At 30.7% G+C, this 20792-nt stretch overlaps 1 protein-coding gene and 1 long non-coding RNA gene across 21 annotated transcripts in view; one reads left to right on the top strand and one right to left on the bottom strand.

The window, feature by feature from the left end:
* The first annotated feature begins 1133 nt into the window (after window positions 1–1133).
* LOC100870053 (kinesin light chain) lies at window positions 1134–19319 on the top strand. Of its 11 annotated transcripts, XR_015291141.1 has the most exons (10): window positions 1139–1513; window positions 1655–1745; window positions 3001–3126; window positions 6079–6445; window positions 6536–6701; window positions 7000–7715; window positions 7792–7995; window positions 8282–8401; window positions 8557–8678; window positions 11491–14631. It is a non-coding gene; the product is annotated as a kinesin light chain (long non-coding RNA). The 11 variants fall into 11 exon arrangements; XR_015291140.1 differs by lacking the exon at window positions 3001–3126; XR_015291143.1 differs by lacking the exons at window positions 3001–3126; window positions 8557–8678 and having other exon boundaries at window positions 1134–1513; window positions 8285–8401.
* Window positions 15343–20792, bottom strand: part of spri (Src homology 2 domain-containing protein sprint) — a 118969-nt gene continuing 113519 nt past the window's right edge. For all 10 annotated transcript variants that reach the window (XM_086904763.1, XM_086904767.1, XM_086904756.1 and 7 more), the window contains 5 exons: window positions 19502–19962; window positions 18940–19071; window positions 18604–18846; window positions 18267–18459; window positions 15343–17864 (listed from right to left, as the gene is read on the bottom strand). In XM_086904763.1, coding sequence (XP_086760889.1) covers window positions 17761–17864; window positions 18267–18459; window positions 18604–18846; window positions 18940–19071; window positions 19502–19962 — 1133 coding nt within the window. In that variant the 3' untranslated portion in view covers window positions 15343–17760. The remainder of the gene's footprint in view (window positions 17865–18266; window positions 18460–18603; window positions 18847–18939; window positions 19072–19501; window positions 19963–20792) is intronic.

Genomic DNA, 20792 nt, shown 5'->3' with positions numbered 1-20792 from the left:
ATATTTGAAAGAAAGAAAATATATTCAATTAATATTTCATATTTTGCATATTTGTGATCATGCGCTAGTAACTATAGAGTTTATTTAAGCATGGCAAATAATGGGAGAAGGATGAAGATAAGATAATAAACGTGAAGTTGTGATGTCATCTTGGAGTGTTACAAATGAAATACAAAAAGTAAAGAGAGAAAGATGAGAGAAAATAAAAATGAACCGTAAGCGTCATCTCTTGAGTGTAAAAGACATCTTTTCAAAGATTCTTTTCTAAAAGCACTCGAGAGATGGCACGTAGAGATTTCCAATTTTTACGCTATTTCTTATTCTTCTATTATTTGTTATTCTTTCCATTATGTATGCTATTCTATCTATTTTATCTACAGTATTAGTGACTATTAATTATTATTTCTGGAGATGAAATTGATATTGATTGATTGATTGATTTTATAATTTTTACTCTATTTTTATTTTATATTTTTGTAATATTTCCTCTCTTTATCTATATTTGTTTTGCACGTAATATATTTAATTAGAGATATAGAATATCAAATTGAATATATTTCTATCGTTTTTTAATACAATGTATCTGATTCTTTAAAATATAGATATTATATTTTAACTATATAAGGATGATGATTTCACGAAACATATTTATAAAGATATTATTATAAATATATTAAATATATTTTTAAACTGTTTTAATTTATAAAAATAAAAAATTTTATATAAAATGCAATATTTTATATACATTTATAAGATATATTTATAAAATGATATAAAATATTTCTTCTACTTATTTTATAATTTTTATTGAAATTTAATTTCAATTTCAGTCATTTATTACTAACTTGATTTAATTTTAAATATTACTAAAAATATATTGTAATCTTATTTTAAGCAGAATTGGTACATTGAGAATAACATTAAAATAATAAAAAGATCCTAATAAAATTCTCATGATATTGATCAAAAAATGTATTGAATGTTATATCTATTTTGCATCTCATTTGTGATAGTATGTTTAACTATTTTTTTATATTGATAGTTTATATTATATTTTATTTTAAAACATGATATATTTCATAGAAATCGGCCTAAATTTTAGAAAATTCCGATGATTGGCGCTGCGATCACTTAGAGTCGCTTCAGTCGCGCTTTTACAATCGACTGAAGGTTGACTTACATACTGGAGATATTGTCGTCAATTTATTCGTTTTAACGAACGTATTTTTTATTCGTACGTAATTTAACGGAAATCTTTAATATTACAAGAGTGTAAACTATACTCTATACTTGTTTATTCGGTATCCGAATCGTGAAATATGTGGTTATCATACTTTTATTAACTTGCACGATTCACGCCATCTTATTCTGTCATCAAATGTGTAGAAATAAAATTTAGTGTCGCTTTTTTCGTATTTCTCTTAATCGGTGAAAACAATTTTTAAACAAAACTTCGATTAATAATCTTTCGCATTGCAAATATCGTTTTACAGTGAATTTGTGACTGAGACCGGTGAGTGGAATTCGTTTTTTTCAACGTTTGATTCAACGTTATCATTGCTATCAAATTATATACTTATAAAATACGAATTATAAAATATTGTACAAGCTAAGCCTGTAAAAATGTATATTTTTATTGTAAATTCTCTTAAAGGTTCGTTTTCAACGTATACATCGAAATATCCTTAAAGAAGTGGGATGATACACTGAAAAGACAAGAATTCCTGCGTGGACCGTTCACAAAGGTAAGTTCTCGACTCTGTCGTGACTTTTCAAACATCTTTTTCTTCGTACTTATACAAATGGAGAGTAATTGGTCCGTTCAGTTTTAAATTGCCACACCTTCGATACGTGATTATAGCCGGAAGTAAATCATTTTAATTTCCGTAAGATTCTGCGAAACCATGACAGAAAACCAGTGACCATGACGATGATTAGAATGATAATTACCTCTATTCTAATACATTTAGAAAGGAGCGCATTTCATTAAATTTTCTAAAAAAATTTGCTAAAAAAATTCTATTTTATTAAGAAGAATTTCATGATGTTAATATTCTATTATGTATATTGTTATGCATATTGTATTATATAAATGCATATATGCAGATAAACAATGCTAAACAATTTCTCAAATAAATGGAAATAAGATTATTAAAATAAAATATTAATTTTTCTAATTAAATAATTTCTATTTGTAAATATCCTTTTGTGTTTTATAATTATTTTTATAATTATTTTATATATTCTTTAAAAATTTTTTTAAAAAATAATGAATGGATATTCAATTGTATTATAAACCCTAAATTTCTAACCTCTAAAAAATTACAACAATAATTAAATTATTTATTCAAATATTTCAAGAACTAGTATAACGTATTCTTAACTAAAGTTCTATAAATTGTCATCACGATTCATTATATATGCAAACTTGAAACGAATATGCAATTGTTACATGATATGAATCTTAATCAATGATTTGGCCGTTATTCTTTACTAATATAGATTTTCAATTGTTTCACGTATTCAGAACCATTTGCGATTGAAAAGTTTATTGCATTTATTCATACTATCATTGACCTTTTTCTGTCATACTTTCGAAAATTCCATCCAAAATTTTATTCGTTGAGTTTTCTTTATAAATTTACAATTTCATATAAAATAGCAAATATATCATAAAAATATACTTTGTTGTTAATGTTATAAAGTTTATGTTTCGTGTTTTTAAATAATATTACTATGTTTTTATTTTTTTAAGACATAAGATATATTTTACGATATAAGATAATTATATTAAACTTAAACTATGACATATGTATTGTTTACCTTGTTTTATGTCAAATACTCATGCACGTGCTTTTCTCAACGTTATCGATTTATATGCGTCATAAATACATAAGATATTATTTACGAAGATTATATAATCAATTTTGATATTATTACTTTTGTAAATATTTTTTATTTTATTATATATAATATATTTTTATATCTTTATTCACGTAGATGAAGATTTTATAAAAAAAAATTTTTAATAAACAAATGCATAATAAATATAATTAAAAGAAACTCGTTTCGATAAAACGGAGGAGATTTTGGAAACATTTAATAACGTTAGCATATTCTTTACAGGTTAGTCCAATTAAATTTGTGAAAGCAATGTTGTGTTAAATAGACATGGTTGCATGTAGTAAACTTTTCTACGAATGCGTGCACATGGTACAGCACTTGTAATGTTCTGTCGTCATGCTGTGAGTCATCGGTTATCGTCTGTCTTTGTTCTCCTTGAAGCGAAAAAGATAGCGAAAACTGGCACTCTATGTACTTATATTCTTTACCGTCTGGTATAACTTCTAAAACATACTGATTTTCACTGTAATTAATTAATTTAAAAATAACTATCGTTATTTTTCTATATCAGCATATGTTGCAAATTGGTATTTCATTAATTGTTTTCTCTATTTTTCGGTTTATTTTAAAATTATTAATTTTAAAAAAAAGTTATAAAGAGAGAAATAAGAAAGATTTAATTTAAATTCAAACATTAATTCTGTTAGTTTTTAGAATTTTTATATATACGTATTCTATTTTGTAGAAAGTTCATGTGGAAGAAATTATAAAAGATACGCGTCTTCTTAAAGTGTTAAGTGTCATACGCGTGACACCCTTCTCTTAGGAGCTTCATTCATCGTACCCTTACGCACCCTCCGGTTATTCCTACTGACCGACTGACGTTTATTTGCATAGTATGAGACCGTAACGACACTAAGCATAAAGCTTTTCTTAATGTAGTAACGTATCATTTATTTTCTTGTGTATATTTCACATAGATATACCGGTATTCTTGCATGTATTTTGTGCAACTATAGGAACACCCATGAAATCGAAGCGCATGCGCAATCTTTCCACCCTCTTCCGCCCCCGTTGTGTCGGTCTTTTGTGCAAAGGGTGCGAAGCCAAACCTTAGTCCTCAGTAAAGAATTAAACGCGATTCCGCGAGGTGCCCCCTTTAGAAATTACATTGCGGGACACTGTAGTGTATATATATGTATATTGTACAGATTCTATTTTTGTACTGTTGAAAACGGAATAAATGACTTTTTTACGACAAATTCGATTGACTGAAAGTGACAATACGGTCCCGACTGTTCGCGAAGAAACGAAAAACAGATCGATATAGTAGAAAGTTAAATTTTTTTTGTACACGGATTAGGTAGGTTCAACAGAATCCAACATTACCGATGGGTAGAACAGATATGTCAAAAACGCTGAACGCTTATAGAATGTGAGTAGTTCTCCTACTTACAAATCTTTATACAATTCATTTTGATCATTATCTATTTGTTCAATTTTCTTTTTTTTTTAACATTATTCGATTAAATATTCCTACGTTGCTATCTTTTTACGTAAACATACCAAGCTCTAATTGCTATATACTTTCATTAGAAACTTCATATATAAATTTTTTCTTTTTTAATTTTTTTTTTTTTTTTTTTTTTTTTTTTAATTTTTTCATTAATATAATTGGATGTATGGCATCGAAGAAAATTTCGGTTAGATTTACAAATTAATGAAAACAATTTCTTCCTCTAAATTGAAATATGCTTAGATGTCGGAATATATTGATGAAGGAAAACATTGATATAAAAAATTTTATTATATGTGACTCTTTCCATTGTTTATTAATACAATATTTATTTTCACGCGATAATAATATTCTATATTAATGTTAATTTTAATAAGAAATCAATCCAAGTTGATGCGAAACTTTCTTACTTTTCTTGTCATTATTCTTCATTGCTGTGTCAAAAATTTAATTTATAAAGGTGTTGGTATCTTCTCTCTGTGTGTTTATTATCCTGTTAAGTTATAACCTTTGGAAAAATCAGTTCTGTTAATTAATGTCAAACATGAAAGTATAAAATCTTGTTCAAATCAGTTTGTTAAAACTATGCAGTATTTCGATATTGTAAGGTCAAGGCTTGTTTAGAAAGAAGATTACACGAGGTCAAGGTTTACAGGTGTAGAACTTTGAAATCTTGACCTGGCTACATCCCTGTATCTTTTCATGTATCTATACTTCCGGTCGTTTTTATCGATTGCGCACGGCGTCGGGAATTTTTGCTCTTTTCTCTCGAAATTTTACCATCTTCTTCTGTATACCTATATACGTTCTGTCGCATAAAAGAACACGCCATGGTGTTTGCGCTTGCGCAGTATTACTGAGCGATTGATTTCGCTTGGGTTTTAACGCGGTCGTGACATGGGGTAAGTTTTCCATTAAAACGAGTTTGTCTCGAATGATTTTTGTGTTTCGTGTCGTTAGTTGATCCTTCTTACGAGCAAAGTTAATCATCTTTGCGACACGTAAAAGTTTTACTAGCTCTTCTGTCTTGGAAATTGACTTTTATTTGGTGCGTCGTGTCGCATACAAAAAGCGCCGCTGCAATTGCGCCTGCGCATATATACTAAACCATTGATTTCTGTGGATTTAACGTGGCCCTGACATGGGGTAAGTTTTTATTCGAATTAATTTTATGATAATTGGTATTGGAATATTCCAAAAGCTTGTAGATAGTTATATTCAACGATTGGATCATCAAGATTGTATATTTATATAAAAACAAAGTTCATTCTAATTGGTTTAGGTTCGAAAATGTTCTTCTTATGTACGAATGCCGGATACGTTCTGCTTGCTTCGACTGAAATACTTCGCGATGCCTATTTTTGATTGCAGTTAATTATTGGCGCGTAAAGCAAGTCGTTCTAAATACCGCTTACCTCTGTTTTACCTTTTTCCTTATGCTTTCTGCTTAGTTACGACTACAGAAATCTGCACAAAATGCAGCCTTATTATCATTACTTATTATCATTGTGAGAATTATATTATAATTAATAGTTAATATAAATTATTATAAAAATTTTACATTCAATTTTATATCTTTTGATTAAAAAACAATACGTTAATACGAATTGAATTATTTAATAATTATTTAAAATAATTATTTAAAATAAGAAAATATTATTATGGTGTTTTTATATGAATCGAATTTCTGTTATAATTGTTCTTTTCTTAATTTTTAGCAAAAAAATAGAAAATATTGGTAGAATGACGGCCATGACGCAGGAAGAAATTATGGCTGGTGCCAGAATTGTGGCCCAGGGTCTGGAAGCTCTCCGTGTAGAACATGGAGGACTTCTTCAAGCCTTGCAGACCCAAGATGCGCCAGTCGCAAGAGACAAAGCTAGTTTATTATCAAAGAATATCGAGATGATAGAATTAGGCCTTGGAGAGGCACAAGTTATGATGGCTCTTGCAAATCACTTACAAATGGTAGAGGCTGAGAAACAAAAGCTTAGAACACAAGTAAGAAGGTTGTGCCAAGAAAATGCCTGGTTAAGAGATGAATTGGCTGGTACACAGCAAAAATTGCAAGCCAGTGAACAAGCAGTAAGTAATAAAATTATATAAAATTTATCGTAATAGAATTTATCATAAGGAAATAATTTGAGAAATTGAAATATTCAATCACTTCACTAGCTAGTCCAGTTGGAAGAACAAAAGAAACATTTAGATTTTATGGAAAGCATGAAACAGTACGATCCTGATCCTTCCGCGGATGATGAAAATGCTAAAGACAGACCGCCAGATGATCCTGTGGTTGATCTATTCCCCGATGATGATGCGGACGACCGAAATAGTAAGTGTACGTTCACTTTCTTTCTTTATTAACAAGCATCTTTTATGGATGCTTGAATTTTTTCTTAAGTCTGTGTGAATAATAAAAGAGATTTTACTGAAACTGTTTTCTTTCTCTTTAGATTTAAATATATTTCAACCAAAAAATTTTGATAAAAATTCTAAAAATTTATATTATCATAAAAATTTATGATAAATTTCAAGTCATTATTATTGAAGAATGTTTTAGTAAGATTTCCTTTCACACAGACTTAAATTGTCTCGATAAGGACCACTTTTTTCTATGTTCGCCATTATTATTGCAGCAATATCACCGACACCGCCTTCACAATTTGCACAACAAGTGAATGCTGGATACGAGATACCTGCACGTTTGCGTACGCTGCACAATTTGGTTATACAGTATGCGAGCCAAGGCCGCTATGAAGTAGCTGTTCCCTTATGCAAGCAAGCATTGGAGGATTTGGAAAAAACTTCTGGTCATGATCATCCTGATGTTGCCACAATGTTGAACATTCTTGCTTTAGTATATAGAGATCAAAATAAATATAAAGAAGCGGCGAATTTGTTGAACGATGCCTTGGCTATTCGTGAAAAAACGCTCGGTGAAAATCATCCTGCAGTCGCTGCTACGTTGAATAACTTGGCTGTTTTATATGGGAAACGGGGCAAATATAAGGAGGCTGAGCCATTGTGCAAACGTGCTCTCGATATTCGAGAGAAGGTTCTCGGTCGTGATCATCCTGATGTCGCGAAGCAATTGAATAATCTTGCGTTGCTGTGTCAGAATCAGGGTAAATACGAAGAGGTAGAACGCTATTACTTGCGAGCGCTAGAAATTTATGAAGGTAAACTGGGACCGGATGATCCTAATGTTGCAAAGACGAAAAATAATCTGGCATCGTGTTACTTGAAGCAAGGAAAATACAAAGATGCTGAAGTTTTGTATAAACAAGTATTGACTAGAGCACACGAAAAAGAATTTGGTGCTATTGCCGGTGATAACAAACCAATTTGGCAGGTAAGAATGCTTTTTAAATTTTGAAAATGATGTGCAAGGTATAAATATTTGCGATATGAAACACTTTTTGTTTCAGGTTGCGGAAGAAAGAGAAGAAAATAAGCATAGAAATAAAGAGAATACTCCGTATGGAGAATACGGAGGTTGGCATAAAGCTGCTAAAGTGGATTCTCCTACAGTCACAACTACCCTAAAAAATCTTGGTGCATTATATCGAAGACAAGGAAAATACGAGGCTGCAGAAACATTAGAAGATTGTGCTCTTAGGTCACGAAAAGAGGTAAGTTCAATAATTATTCATCATATGATATAAATATGAATATTCTCTTTTACTGTATAGGTAATAGTATAAATAGCACAGTAAAGGAAATTGAAAAAAATGTAGAAGTAGAATGTAATGAAAAAATGTAAGAAAAAATTTTCACTGATATAAATGCCAATTAATCGAATATGTTGCATTCCCTGATATTATTAAATTATTAAATGGAAATCTCTATCGTACAAATTTATTTTAATCAAGGAAATTATAGGCATTTGTTACTTAAATTGTTTCATCTAATTTGAAGCAGACATTGGAGTTCGTGAAGCAAGGAAAAGTTGCGCAGCTTTTAGGAGAAGAGAAGGGATCGACGAGACGCGGCTCGCGATCCAGTTTAGCCAATAGCGAACACGAGCAACACGACGAGGTAAGTTGTGTCGGATATAAGAAAAAAATATTTTAGTTGCACTGCATGTTGTAGCACACGATTAGTCCGTCTACTATCCTTTTCTTCTTTCTTTTTGTTCTTTTTTCGTTATCCGGCCCGTTATGATGAATTGGCGACACAACACACAATCACAGGGCTCGCTGCCGCTGGTACAAAGGGCGCTACATGAAGGACAGTCTGGCCACAACGACGCTAGTCCTAACAAACCCGGTTTTAAAAACAAGATCTTTCAAGCTTTCGGGATTCATTCTTCCACGTAGGATATTCTTCGTTTGTAGTATTGCCTGTTCGATTAATGCCCGGTCGCACGATAATTTTAAAAAATGCGTAAAATTGTTTGGGAGAAGTTACATTTAGGTATTTGTTCTTAAATTCCACAATGGTACGATCAAAATACGGTTGAGGAATTCGCGATCTTTTACAAACTGTCTTGAATGATTCTTCTTAAATGCAAGCATTTATAGGAATTTATAATTTTTTGAACGTAGGTAGGTACACAGACCTTCGGCAAATTTTTGGGCATTTGATATACTATTTTTTCTCAGCCAGATATCCCTTAACAATGATGAAAACACATCATAATAATTGCACATTCTATTATTACTTTTTATTGATATATAAGGATTTAGATAACTGTTTGTTGCTATTTCCATTTATTATCTTTTTTTTTTTTTTTTTTTTTTAGGAAAATATCGCGTAGAAAAAGTAGACAATCTTTTTCAAATTATTTCCACTTAAACTGTGATAATGGTACCCTTTCTTTCATTAATTTCTCTCGATCTTTTTTCGCCGAATTCTTGTTTTTATATAAAATTTCGAGGAAACTTCGATATTCGAATTCCGAATTTTTTTTAAAAAAGTGAATTAATTCAAATTTGATGGATAGGTGCTTTCTATAAAGCATTTGTTTTATTATCGCATTGCATTATTTATCTATTATTAATTGTTCGAAACTTTTCTACGCTTGTATTATACACAATCGTATAGAAAGCTATTAGATTAAAAATAACAAGCTTCCAGAGACAAGAATTATTTTCATAATGAAATTATACGAATCGATCGTTTCACGTGTTATTCTTGGCAGAAGTAGAACAATAATAAAAGTAACATTTTTATACGCTCGAGCTATTTTTCCCATAAGCCAGAACACCGTGAAACCACGCACACAAATTACATGTAGTCAATTCTAGCAGCGGCTTTTGCTTAACTATATAGTTCAGTATAGATTTGCAAAGGTAACAATTTTACAATGAATGTGCAGAGAAGATTAATAATTAATCTAACGATTTACAGTTTGACACACACGAAGAATTATTTTCTGTAATAGGTTGTTTTTACGATTTGTTTTAGTATATTTTCGCATCTTAAATGACTCGAATCATTCATTCTTTCATTTTATGTAATTAACTCGAGTTTGATTTTATTCCTTTTCTCTCTTTTTTTTTTAAGAAAGCAAAACATTTCATCTGGATTAGGATTACATTTGATTATATCCTATTTTATTTTTAACTTGATACGAGGTGACTCGAAATTTTTTGTACCATTTTTCCGAAGAGTATTATGCATTTGTTACGAATACAATTTCGTGCAATTTGTTATGTTATGTATACATATTTACATATTTACACGTATGTTCTAAACGATCCTTATTTATTTGAACAAACGAATATATTTTAAAAAGTAGATCTCAAGAACATGCAAAAAAAAGAAAAAGACTTTATTCATTCGGGCCACCTTGTATCCTATTTTTTCTTCGTCTTATACTGCGTTTTAGATTTTTCCAATCTAGATAGAAATAAAGATAAATAAGTAAAGAAAATATCCTATTCGATAATAATATTATTATTCGATTATATGGTACAATGTTTCTAAATTTGATGATCAATTATTATGAAAGCTGGATTATTCAAGTATATAAGTAGTGCCTTGAGATTTTAATGAATAACGAACGAATAAATTATTTTTTAACTGAACATGATTTCCTGGTTGTTACTCGATTCATCGATGTATACCGTATACCATGGGATTTCCTTGCCATACATCACGTGTCTGTGTTCCTTTCTGTTATTTGTTATTTATAACCAAATAATGCGTAGAAATCTTTCTGTATCGAGAATGCGTATATAACAGGTTTGCATTATTAATTTTCCTCGCACGCCATTTGTGTTCTTAACCACCGTTGTTACCATTCGTTTTTTCGATATCTGCGTTGTCGTTTTGTTTCGCTTTGATTTGAGTACTCTGCGGGCCGGGACTTAGATAACAGGATGTCACTCTGGAGTACGATTTCGTCTGGACAACAAAATACCGGGACGAAACTAGAAACCGGGTCTTTGTAGAAGGTGCGTATTCGTAGATTTTGTAGAACAATTTTTAATTTCTCCCCCCACCCCCCCTTTTTTTTTATTTATTTTTCACTCTTTAATGTTTTGTGTCGATGCACTGACAAGTTCATTATCATTATTAATTTCTTTTTGTATTCATTATCAATCACCAATGTATACCATCGTTCAACTCACTACCCTTTTTCTTTGTTTCTTAAATATTATATGACTTTTTTTTTTTTTTTTTTTTTTTTCTTTTAGATAACGATTGAGAATCATTGTTCCGTGTCGAGAAGATTAATTACTGCTCCTATTATGTAAAACCTGTAGATAGCATGGGAAGTTGTAACATTTGGCTTGTGTATATATACTTGGAATCACCCTTTGTGCGAGCAGTAATTAATTACTGTGAAAAAGAAATATTATTTTTTGATACTTAATATCGAGTTTTGCTTGCCATAATACACATGAATTAATATCATTCTTTTTTTTTTTTCAGCTTTTGAAATATTTTCATCAGAATTTCATACAGATCTTGTGTCTTTAATAGGAAATTAGTTTATCAATCGGTCAATAGCGATCATTTGAAAATTTTCTTAATTTTAATTTCAATTCCAATTTAAATTCCATTGTCAGATTTCATTATCGATAGAAAAAAAAATAAATAAATTGCATTGAAGGCACGAGATTCTTGAGATTTTCTTCAAATCACTCTAGAAAAGCTTTTATTCTCTTATGTTTCAGGACCGGAAGTATTATGTTCGTGCACAGTAAGGGATACTACGTAAGAGAGCTATACGCGAAACGATACCACAGGCAGGATAACACAAGGGCTCTGCATTGTTTAGTTGAAACATTGTTCGATGTCCATTTTATCCGAATCGTTTTACGTATAACAGCACATTCCAGCTGCTTTTCTCGATTAATAAGACGCATCGTATAAAGAAACAACTACTTCATGTTGCTGACGTTTTCAATACGGTGACGATTTAAGACATGCTAGCGACTGACTGTTTTTGAAATAGCAAGCAAGGAAAAGAGACACAGAGTATAAGGCGAATTGCTTCGAGAATGTATCTGAATCAAAAATCCTATTCAAGCCAATCGTTTTTTTTTCCTTTTTTTTTTTTTTTTTTGCGTTTCTAGACTTTTCAACAGAAGAGCAGAGGATATTCATCGCTGCAAACGATTATATTGACCTAAAAAGAAAAAAAAAAAAACCGTCATGTATTCGATTCTTTCTTCGCATTGTATAGTACATATGCTATGAATCCATATTTGCATCTACATGCATCTAATCAGGTCGTCATATACATATCCTTTTCGTTGGGTCGTTATACCCATTATGATCGGAGTAACGTGACAATGTGTAATCATTCCACGAGTTCTAGCTTCTCTTTATCAAAGTTCGATAAGAATCGGATGAAAAAAAGGATTCACATTTAAACATAGAAGGAACATTTGTATGTCGCTTAGCATTATTGAATGTATTTCCTACACATCATACACAGAGAGACACACATTACACCGTGCACATTAGAATAATGCGAGTATATTCATCGTCATATTAAAAAGAGTGTAAAACAAGCTAGAAGGGGGAGAAACTGCGCTTTCCCTTTCATTTTTGTCTCTCGGAATTTATTTATGCGGAGAATAACGTATAAACAATTATATTGGAAAAGATTTATCTTTCCGGCCACGTCGATTTCTCTGCCCTATTTATAATTGTACATTTAAGTACTTATATATTAACGTATTCGCAAATATTTAATTTATTCTCTCTGCGTTCGATTCGTTGTTTAAACGACGATACAGCAGTATATACTGATGATCAGTGCAAGCATGATGATTATTATACATATATTGTATTATAAGATCGTAATTATTATTTAAATTATTTTGAAGAGAAAGAAAGAAAAATTTCATTCTTTTCTTTTTCTCTGTAGCCTGTTTTATTAAAGCGCGCAAAACGAGAATTCGTCTTTTGACAAATTTGTATATTCCGCTTTAAACATCGTATGCATTCAAAAGCCAAGAATCATATTGTAACCGGCTGTGAATTAAAAACTGAGTCCGAAATTATTTGATCGTTTGAACAGTTACGACGACGCAGAATGATGATCGTTTGAATTAGTCGAGTCCTTGGTACATTTTATCCTTGTTCAAGTTAAAGATCTCACGTTTTTGTTTCGAACATAATATTGTTATACTGTCTGATACATTCAGTTACCATGGTGATATTTGCTCTAACCACTCGTTGAATACAAGCATGGAATACCACTGTTGCAATAACAATTAATAATTAATTAATGTTGTAATTATAATTGCTTCCATGGTACAATTGTCGATGGAAAGTAATTATAATTGTGTTTAGAAATATTATGACAGAAAGTAGCGAGAGTAATCTTTTACTTCCATTATTGCTTGATAACAACGAATGAAATAATCTTGCAGAATTCTGACCGATTATTATATAATACTTGTTGTATTAGAATAACGAACAAACAAAATGAAGAAGAAAAAAAAAAAACTTTTTACAATGGCTGCTGCTTGCTTGTTCAATATTCTTAAACTAAATATAATAATAACTAAACTAAATATTCACATGTATATGTTGAATAATTAGGAAAAAAAGAAAAAAAAAAAAAAAATCTTTTGAAATAGAAAAAAAAAAAAAAATTCGCTTAAGCGAGCAAAAATATATGTAACGTGAGTTCTATTGGACTGGCCTAGTTCAAAAGATTTAAGATTGCACCTCGAAATACCGGTGTATATTAATCATTTACAGTCGTAGCGATGATGATGATTCGTTTTCGATTTACGTGCAATTCCCGATCGCGAGGCTAGGTTTCACTTTTTATTAGCAGACTTACGGATACAATCTCGGTATTTAGTTTTGCGTCCATCTATGATGATTCTTAGTCGTTTTTTAAGTAATCATTTTTCCCCTCTAGCGTTAATTTTCTTCATTTTCATAGTACATGTTTTTATTTGATTTTCATGTGTGCTCTCATTATCCTGAAAAAACATGCATTTATTGATATACGCTATCATATTCTGCGCCTGAGAGCTTGAAGGCCTAGAATTAGTAGTTTTTATTCAGCTTTATATTTTATATATTTTCTTTTTATAATTGTCTCTAACAGAGAGAAAAATTCTTTTCTTGCTTTTCTATATTTTAATTAGCATTATGTAGCGCATTCAAAAAGTAATATTTCTACAATCGTATCGACCAATCAATGAATTTTAATGAAACTTTTAAGTGCAATCAATGTGCAATTAAATTAAGATTCTTTATAAATTTGCACTATATATGTGTATATGTATATACGTCTATATCACTTTTAATTTTTACTTTAACTTTTGAACAAGAAATAATTATATTAATAGCGAAGTATGAATATATGAATTTTTTAATCAATTTGTATTGTGATGTTTGGTAAAAAAATTTTAAACATTTGTTCGGTAAATTTTATTGGAGATTTATTTTTAATGCATATGTATCTTTGAGAAAGTGACAAAAGAAATATGCGTAACTTTTAATTACTTATCTTATACTTTTATTATTTATTAGATATTTTAGTAATTTTGTAGTATAAAGAAGGTTTTAGTATTTTCTTTTTTTATTTTTACTTTGAGAAAATTTATCCTTTTTATCCTAAGTGACATTAAATATAAAACACAGTTGATAAATGATCTACTTTATAATCAAGAAATATACGTGAAACAGAAATACTAGAAATAAGATTTTTAATATTTACTTATCGTTTAAAGTAGTTGCTTTTTTCTGTCTAAACTATTTAAGGTATTGTAGCTCTCAGGTGCAAGTACTGTTATTTAAATAATATGTAAGTTTTGATTTATAATAAATATTTCCACTTGTAATTCCCTTTTGTTCATCTGCCTCCTTCGCGTGGAAAGCATGCAAATATTTTTTATTGCAAAGAATATTTCAAAAATATGCATTTTTAAGCAATGTTGTAATCGTGTTTTTAGAATTTTATTAAAATTTCGTTGCTAATAAATTTTAGTTTGTTTTTCTTTGATTTTGTATTTTTTAGTTTCCCACTTTAAACTCTTTTGATTTTAAAAATTTTTTTTTTGTCAACTTTTTATGCTTTTGTACAAACTTTTTATCCTATATTTAATACCATAATATCGCTTTTTATAATTTTTAGCAAAAATTCAAGCCTAAAAATCATATATAGTAAGTACAATTATCTCGTTCTCAACACCATAAGCTGATAGGATTGGATAAGTTATTTATAACGTTAAAACGTAGTTATAAATATCGACAGCTTGTGCTTATCGATAATATTTTGTTCGGACATGTTAATTGTCAGACGACACGAGTACGCGCTTTTATAATATCAAAATGAAACATTTTAATGCAAATACGACACATATCGTTAACTTTTTATTAAATCAATCGTATAATTATTCTGAATAAAAAAATCTATTTTGTTCTTTCTTAATCGTAGAGTTATTCAATTACTGTAAAAAAAAAAAAAAAAAAAAAAAAAAAAAAGTATAAATACCATATGAAATTTTATTACGTAATTATTCATTAGACCACATTAGCATTATTCCATCCACTTGTTCAAATTATAGAAAAGTTTTTATTGAGCATAGTGTTACACGTTACAATATTAATAATAATCGGTAATAAAGATGAGCATAATTGATAATCAATGATATTTTTTTTTTTTCTTTTTCAAAAGTGGAAACTATCACGTGAGATATTACATTCACGAAAGGGGACAAATAGAGAGAGAGAGAGAGAGAAAATAGAGAGAGAGAGAGAGAGAATAGAGAGAGAGAGAGAGAAACGGTATTCTTTTACGAACTTCTGATTTGTATCGGCTTGACTAGCATATTAGAAGCATTAACGTTACGATTAATCGTAATCAATTGAATTCGGGGGAAATCGAAAAGCACGTTCAATGCTGAAGGGGATTATTAATTACGACGTTACACGGGTATTAAAAATTCGCTTCGTAATAAATTAGGTACGACATATATAAAGGAGAAATGTACATTTATAAATCGCTAATAATTATTATCATTACACGTATCATCGAGGGCTACACATCGTGTTATTTTTCACCTTTTTTTCGTTTTTTTTTTTTTTTTTTTGTTCTTATTTTCTTATTAAGATAATAATAACAATTGCAAGGCTGATTTGTACGAGAGTTTCAGTAGTAAAATATTTGCTCCACGACTTATCCCCCCCCCCTCCCCTCCCCCCCGTTCCCCTTCATCTCCCATACAAGCCCCGGAAACAAACATGATCGAACTCTGGTCATTATTTTATTACTCATTTCTGAAGTGAGATTAATTAGTTCCACAGCCTTTTATAATAATAATAATAATAATAATAATAATAATAATATTAGGTAAGCAAATCAGCCTGGCAGATTTCGAAAAAAGGAAGAAGCGACACGCGCTCGCGCGACAAAAAAAAAAGAAAATATCCGATGAATGATGATAGTAAAATATTGTGTACAACTTCCCAATAAATATGCGACGTCCGCTTAAAGTATAAATTGCTTGTATAATCCGCCAACGTCTCGTCAAGAAAGTACTTAAAATAGAATCTAAACTAGCTTTCCGTGCTTCTAAGTCTAATAATAAATTTGTATCAAGAGGGGAAAATGATTCCCTATGATTTTTATTCGATTACACTTTAGGCTTGAATCATCCCTAACAGAGACCATCCAGATGTCTCTTTTTTTTTTGATATATATATAAATAATTTATTCAAGATAAAATTGTTAAAAAATTATTTATATTTATAATTATTTATTTATAATAAAATATTAGGAAACAGAGTGAAATTATAAAATATAAGAATTATATTGGATAAAAACAATTAAAAATTAAAATATTAAAATATAATAATAACTACATCTATAACTTAATTTCGTAATATTATCTGGAATAAAATTTAAAAACATGAGAGAGACATTTGGTTGTTCTATTTTAGAGATTTCATCCCATTCATAAAAAACGTACAATATCCTCTTGTAAAGTAGGTTTCGAAGTGGAAGAATACTTATAATTTATTTTGTGTGTTGAGTAAAAGATTAAAAATTTTGTCTTTTTTCTTTTCTAATGTGAGAAATTTTCAATAACTCCTTCGATTCGAATCCTATTTTACTAACGAGACTTAATAATTAGTAACTTCGTTATCGTAGAGTTTCGCAAAATATCGAATACTGAGTAATACACGATTCTTTTTCTTCGTTTTTATATTTTTCACGAAGGAGAAACGGTCGTTCGGCGGAAATTTATTCGATCTCGTGTTCAGTTTTTAACAAACGAACCGAATTGCGCGAAGCTAAAGCTCCGATTCGATTCTCTAGCACCTGTTCGCGAGTAAATTAAATGCGAATTGAATATTGATCGTTCGATCGCATTCTGCCTTTTCGATTGGATTTTTCAGCTGCATTCAATAAAATCATTCTTTGAGATCGTTTGTCCAGCTAGACATTGCACTACTAGATTGCACTTTAATCACTCTCTCTAGCTCTAGCACATAATTTAGAATATCTTTGGATCGTCGCAGCTGTTTTCTGAAATTAATCATATAAATGGGCAGTACTTTTTTAACATTAAGAAATAACCAATATAATAATGACAATTACAATAATTTAAATATCGAATACATAATAAGAGTATAGATCTACGTTATCGTGATTCATTTCGCTCTTTTTTCTTAAATTAAATCTTGATCGCTTTCAATTTCTTTTACATTGATGATCAGTCGAAAGCTAGCTATATCTGGCAGTATACGTTTTAAAAGTTAGATTTTGTGCTCGAGATTGAAAAATTCGATACTCCATTCAAAACGTGTAAAGATGTAAAGAATGAAACAATTGAAAGAAAACACGGTGCTAGTACGAAATTAATAATGACAATTAAAGACTTGAGGTGCTTCAAATTTATTACGCCTTGTCACCACGAAATCGATATCGTTTCCCCTAAGTAGCCTTCTGTTCGCAAGGCTTATTATTAAGAACTGGTTTTCGGCCAGGCTATCTTTGCGTCAATCCGCTTGTAAGCGAAAAGGCAGTGAGAGAGCTCTTGTGGACACTCGTGGTCGCCGAGTAAGGTTTCTATAACACAAAACAATGAAATAATATATAGTATTTCTTCAATGTGTTTTTATGTATAGAATGACACAGGTTAGTAAATACTGGTAGTCGAATTAAAGCTTTTTTCTAATTATTTAATTCTACAGCTTTTGTAGTTAGTTACTAATTTGATAAATCTCTAGTTAATGTGTTAATTTTCTAATCTTTTTTACATTAATTGCACGTCGTGCCTTTATTCAATAGATAATTTGAAAATGAATAAAACATTTAATATTGTGAAATGAAATTTTACATATCCATTCCAAAAAATATTAAGGAATTTGTAATAAATGTGTTATAATAAAATAAAAAAAAATCTCTTGTAAATTATCTCTTTTAAATTGTAAAAATTGTTGCAATAATTCCGATAAAATGAATTCTCACCTTCCCCTTGGACCAATTTGAACAATCCATAGTCCTGAGGATTGGTGCATCTGATTTTATGTGCAAGAATGCGACAAATCTCTCTTGTGTTCATATTTGGCCGTACAGGTAGCGTTCTGGTGTTCAGGGATCCATGCAGTTCATCTGGTACTAAAATTCGTAGTACGGATGAACAGTCTGGTGTTCCACAACCCTGATAAATCCGAATAATAATTGTTTACAAAAAAATATATAATAACAAAAACTTTCTCTACACTTTGCATAATAATTCGCATAATAAATAATTATTGAAATTTATTGTAACGTTTCAGAGGGCAACATCGGCAAAATCACTTACATTTAAAGTGGACATCGTTCCCTGGCTGGACTTGAACGTCTTCAAAACGTGAACCGCGCTGGACAAGGTCGTCAAATAATATCCCCCTTCACCAGTGAGAAGAGAGGGATGAAGCAAACCCCACATGTACTCAGCTTCCACCTCAGCGTCCACAACCTTGCCACGAACCAATACCCAAACTAAAAGGGGAAGAAGATCGTCTGCGCCCAGCGTTACGTGTCTGCCAGAATTTGCGTGCTTCACCTGGAAAATTATTATAATTAATAACGTTTAAATCTCCCTTTATCTCGAATAAGAAAGCTTTGTTACACGATAAGAGATTGCAATGCGACTTACGGAGTTGAAAATCGCTGAAATCGCTGCTAGAAGATTTTCCAATTTGTCTAGAGGCGAATCCGCTTTCTGAAGACGATCAATGTACTTGAGGATCCGCTCTAAACTTGACTCCGATGGGGGTATAATCTTTGGCTGCAAACAAATCAATATTAATATTATTAATTTTATTTTAAGATCGAATTATGATTAAATTAAACTCCTCTATGAATTGTTCTAGCTTGCGAATTTATGAATTATTCAAGAAATTAAGAAAACACTAAATAGACAAGTAAGAGTTAGTAGTTAGAGGATTGTAATTGTTCAAAATTTAACGCTAAAATCAAAGCCTACTTTTATTCTCTTATAAAACGAATAAAAAATGAATAAAAAAATAAATAAAATCGTTATTCTCTTTCTTCCTCTTTTGTTTTCGTTAAAACTCTAACAAATAGCCGGTGAAAAGTGGCCACGTGGAACGAGCGAAGCTACACCCTCGTAGAAGTGGCTACGATTACGAGCTAAGCTAGAACAACTCCCATTTGGCAGGCAATGAACCGTTTCGACAAACTCGGTTTTTACTAACTCGAACACCGAGATCCTGAACATGTTTCCCCTGGGCGTGCTGGATGCTCTCGGCGAGGGTTTGCAACGAACCAGTAGCCGCGTAATGCTCGACAAACAGTCTGTAAACGTGCTCTCTGAGCGGCCTGACCACTAAGCCCATCATCACGCCTTCTAAAATAGCGTCCAAATTCAAGAATTCGTTTGGCTTCAGCTTCAGCCTTTCTTTCTCCACCTCTTTCTCGAATTCTCTTTCACCATGTTTCACCAGGTAGTTCTTCATCCCGGACATAAATTGCCGCATGTTTCTCATCACCACGTGTGGGCTGGCTTCTTTCCCTTCTTTCGTGCATTGGATAAAATTGTCAATGTTTTGGGAGAACGTGGTCGTCTTGTCCGCTGCTAGTTGAAGGGCGTACGACCTTATGCTCGAGCCTGTACCTCCATTGTCACGGTTTCTAAGGGCTTGCAATCTTGGAGGGGCTGTAGACAGAAAAAAAAAAAAAAAAAAAATTCGATCAAGAAGAATTTGTTCATAATATAATAGAGAAGTAGAATGATTGGGTTAAGTGATAATTAAGGGTTAATTACGGAAGCCTCGATCGAGAGAATTGATTTTGACACGTGCTGGAAGCTTTCGATAATCTTAAATATTGTAAAAAATAATTTCTCGTAATTTTCGTCGATTCTTATTGAATTCGGGACCGATAATTATTTCATACCAAACTTTGTGATTAGCTTATTAATATTATCGATAGAAGTAAGAGTATTGTATTGACCGAGACCGAGATAAAGTCTCGAGAATAAAGAGAGCAAATGTTGAAATACTATTTTGGATAACAGATAACTGGATTGGAAGAATGAACATTGTAGTTTCACTAGAGAGGGATCGGTAACTTGATACCGATATTTAAGAAATTCAATAAAGTTTTTTAATTCGATAACTCGGTAAATAAGCATGATATCCCAACACGTTATCTTATGTCTACCGAACTACTAATAGTACATGGAATTCTAAAATAAGCGAAGCACGTTAAAACATTGCAAATAGACTTTATCTGTACACGCAGTTATAAAGATACTAATTTCATTCTCTTTCATTATTGACAAATTATTCACGTGATAATTTTTCGGAGAGAAATTATGCAAATAGAGGATGTCCCTTCGAATTTTTCTCATTTATTCGAACACTTTTTGATATGTATAAATGTGAAAAAAAAAAAAGAGTTGGAAGATTTTAAATTTACAAACACAAGAAATTAATAAACAAAGGGAGAGACAAATTTTCATGCCATGCTGAAATTAAAGATTTT

Source organism: Apis florea, unplaced genomic scaffold (assembly GCF_048593485.1).
Source record: "Apis florea isolate Af1SG1 unplaced genomic scaffold, ASM4859348v1 contig_1615_pilon, whole genome shotgun sequence".
NCBI classification, from domain to species: Eukaryota; Metazoa; Arthropoda; class Insecta; order Hymenoptera; family Apidae; genus Apis; species Apis florea.
This window is presented reverse-complemented; position numbering and strand designations above follow the sequence as displayed.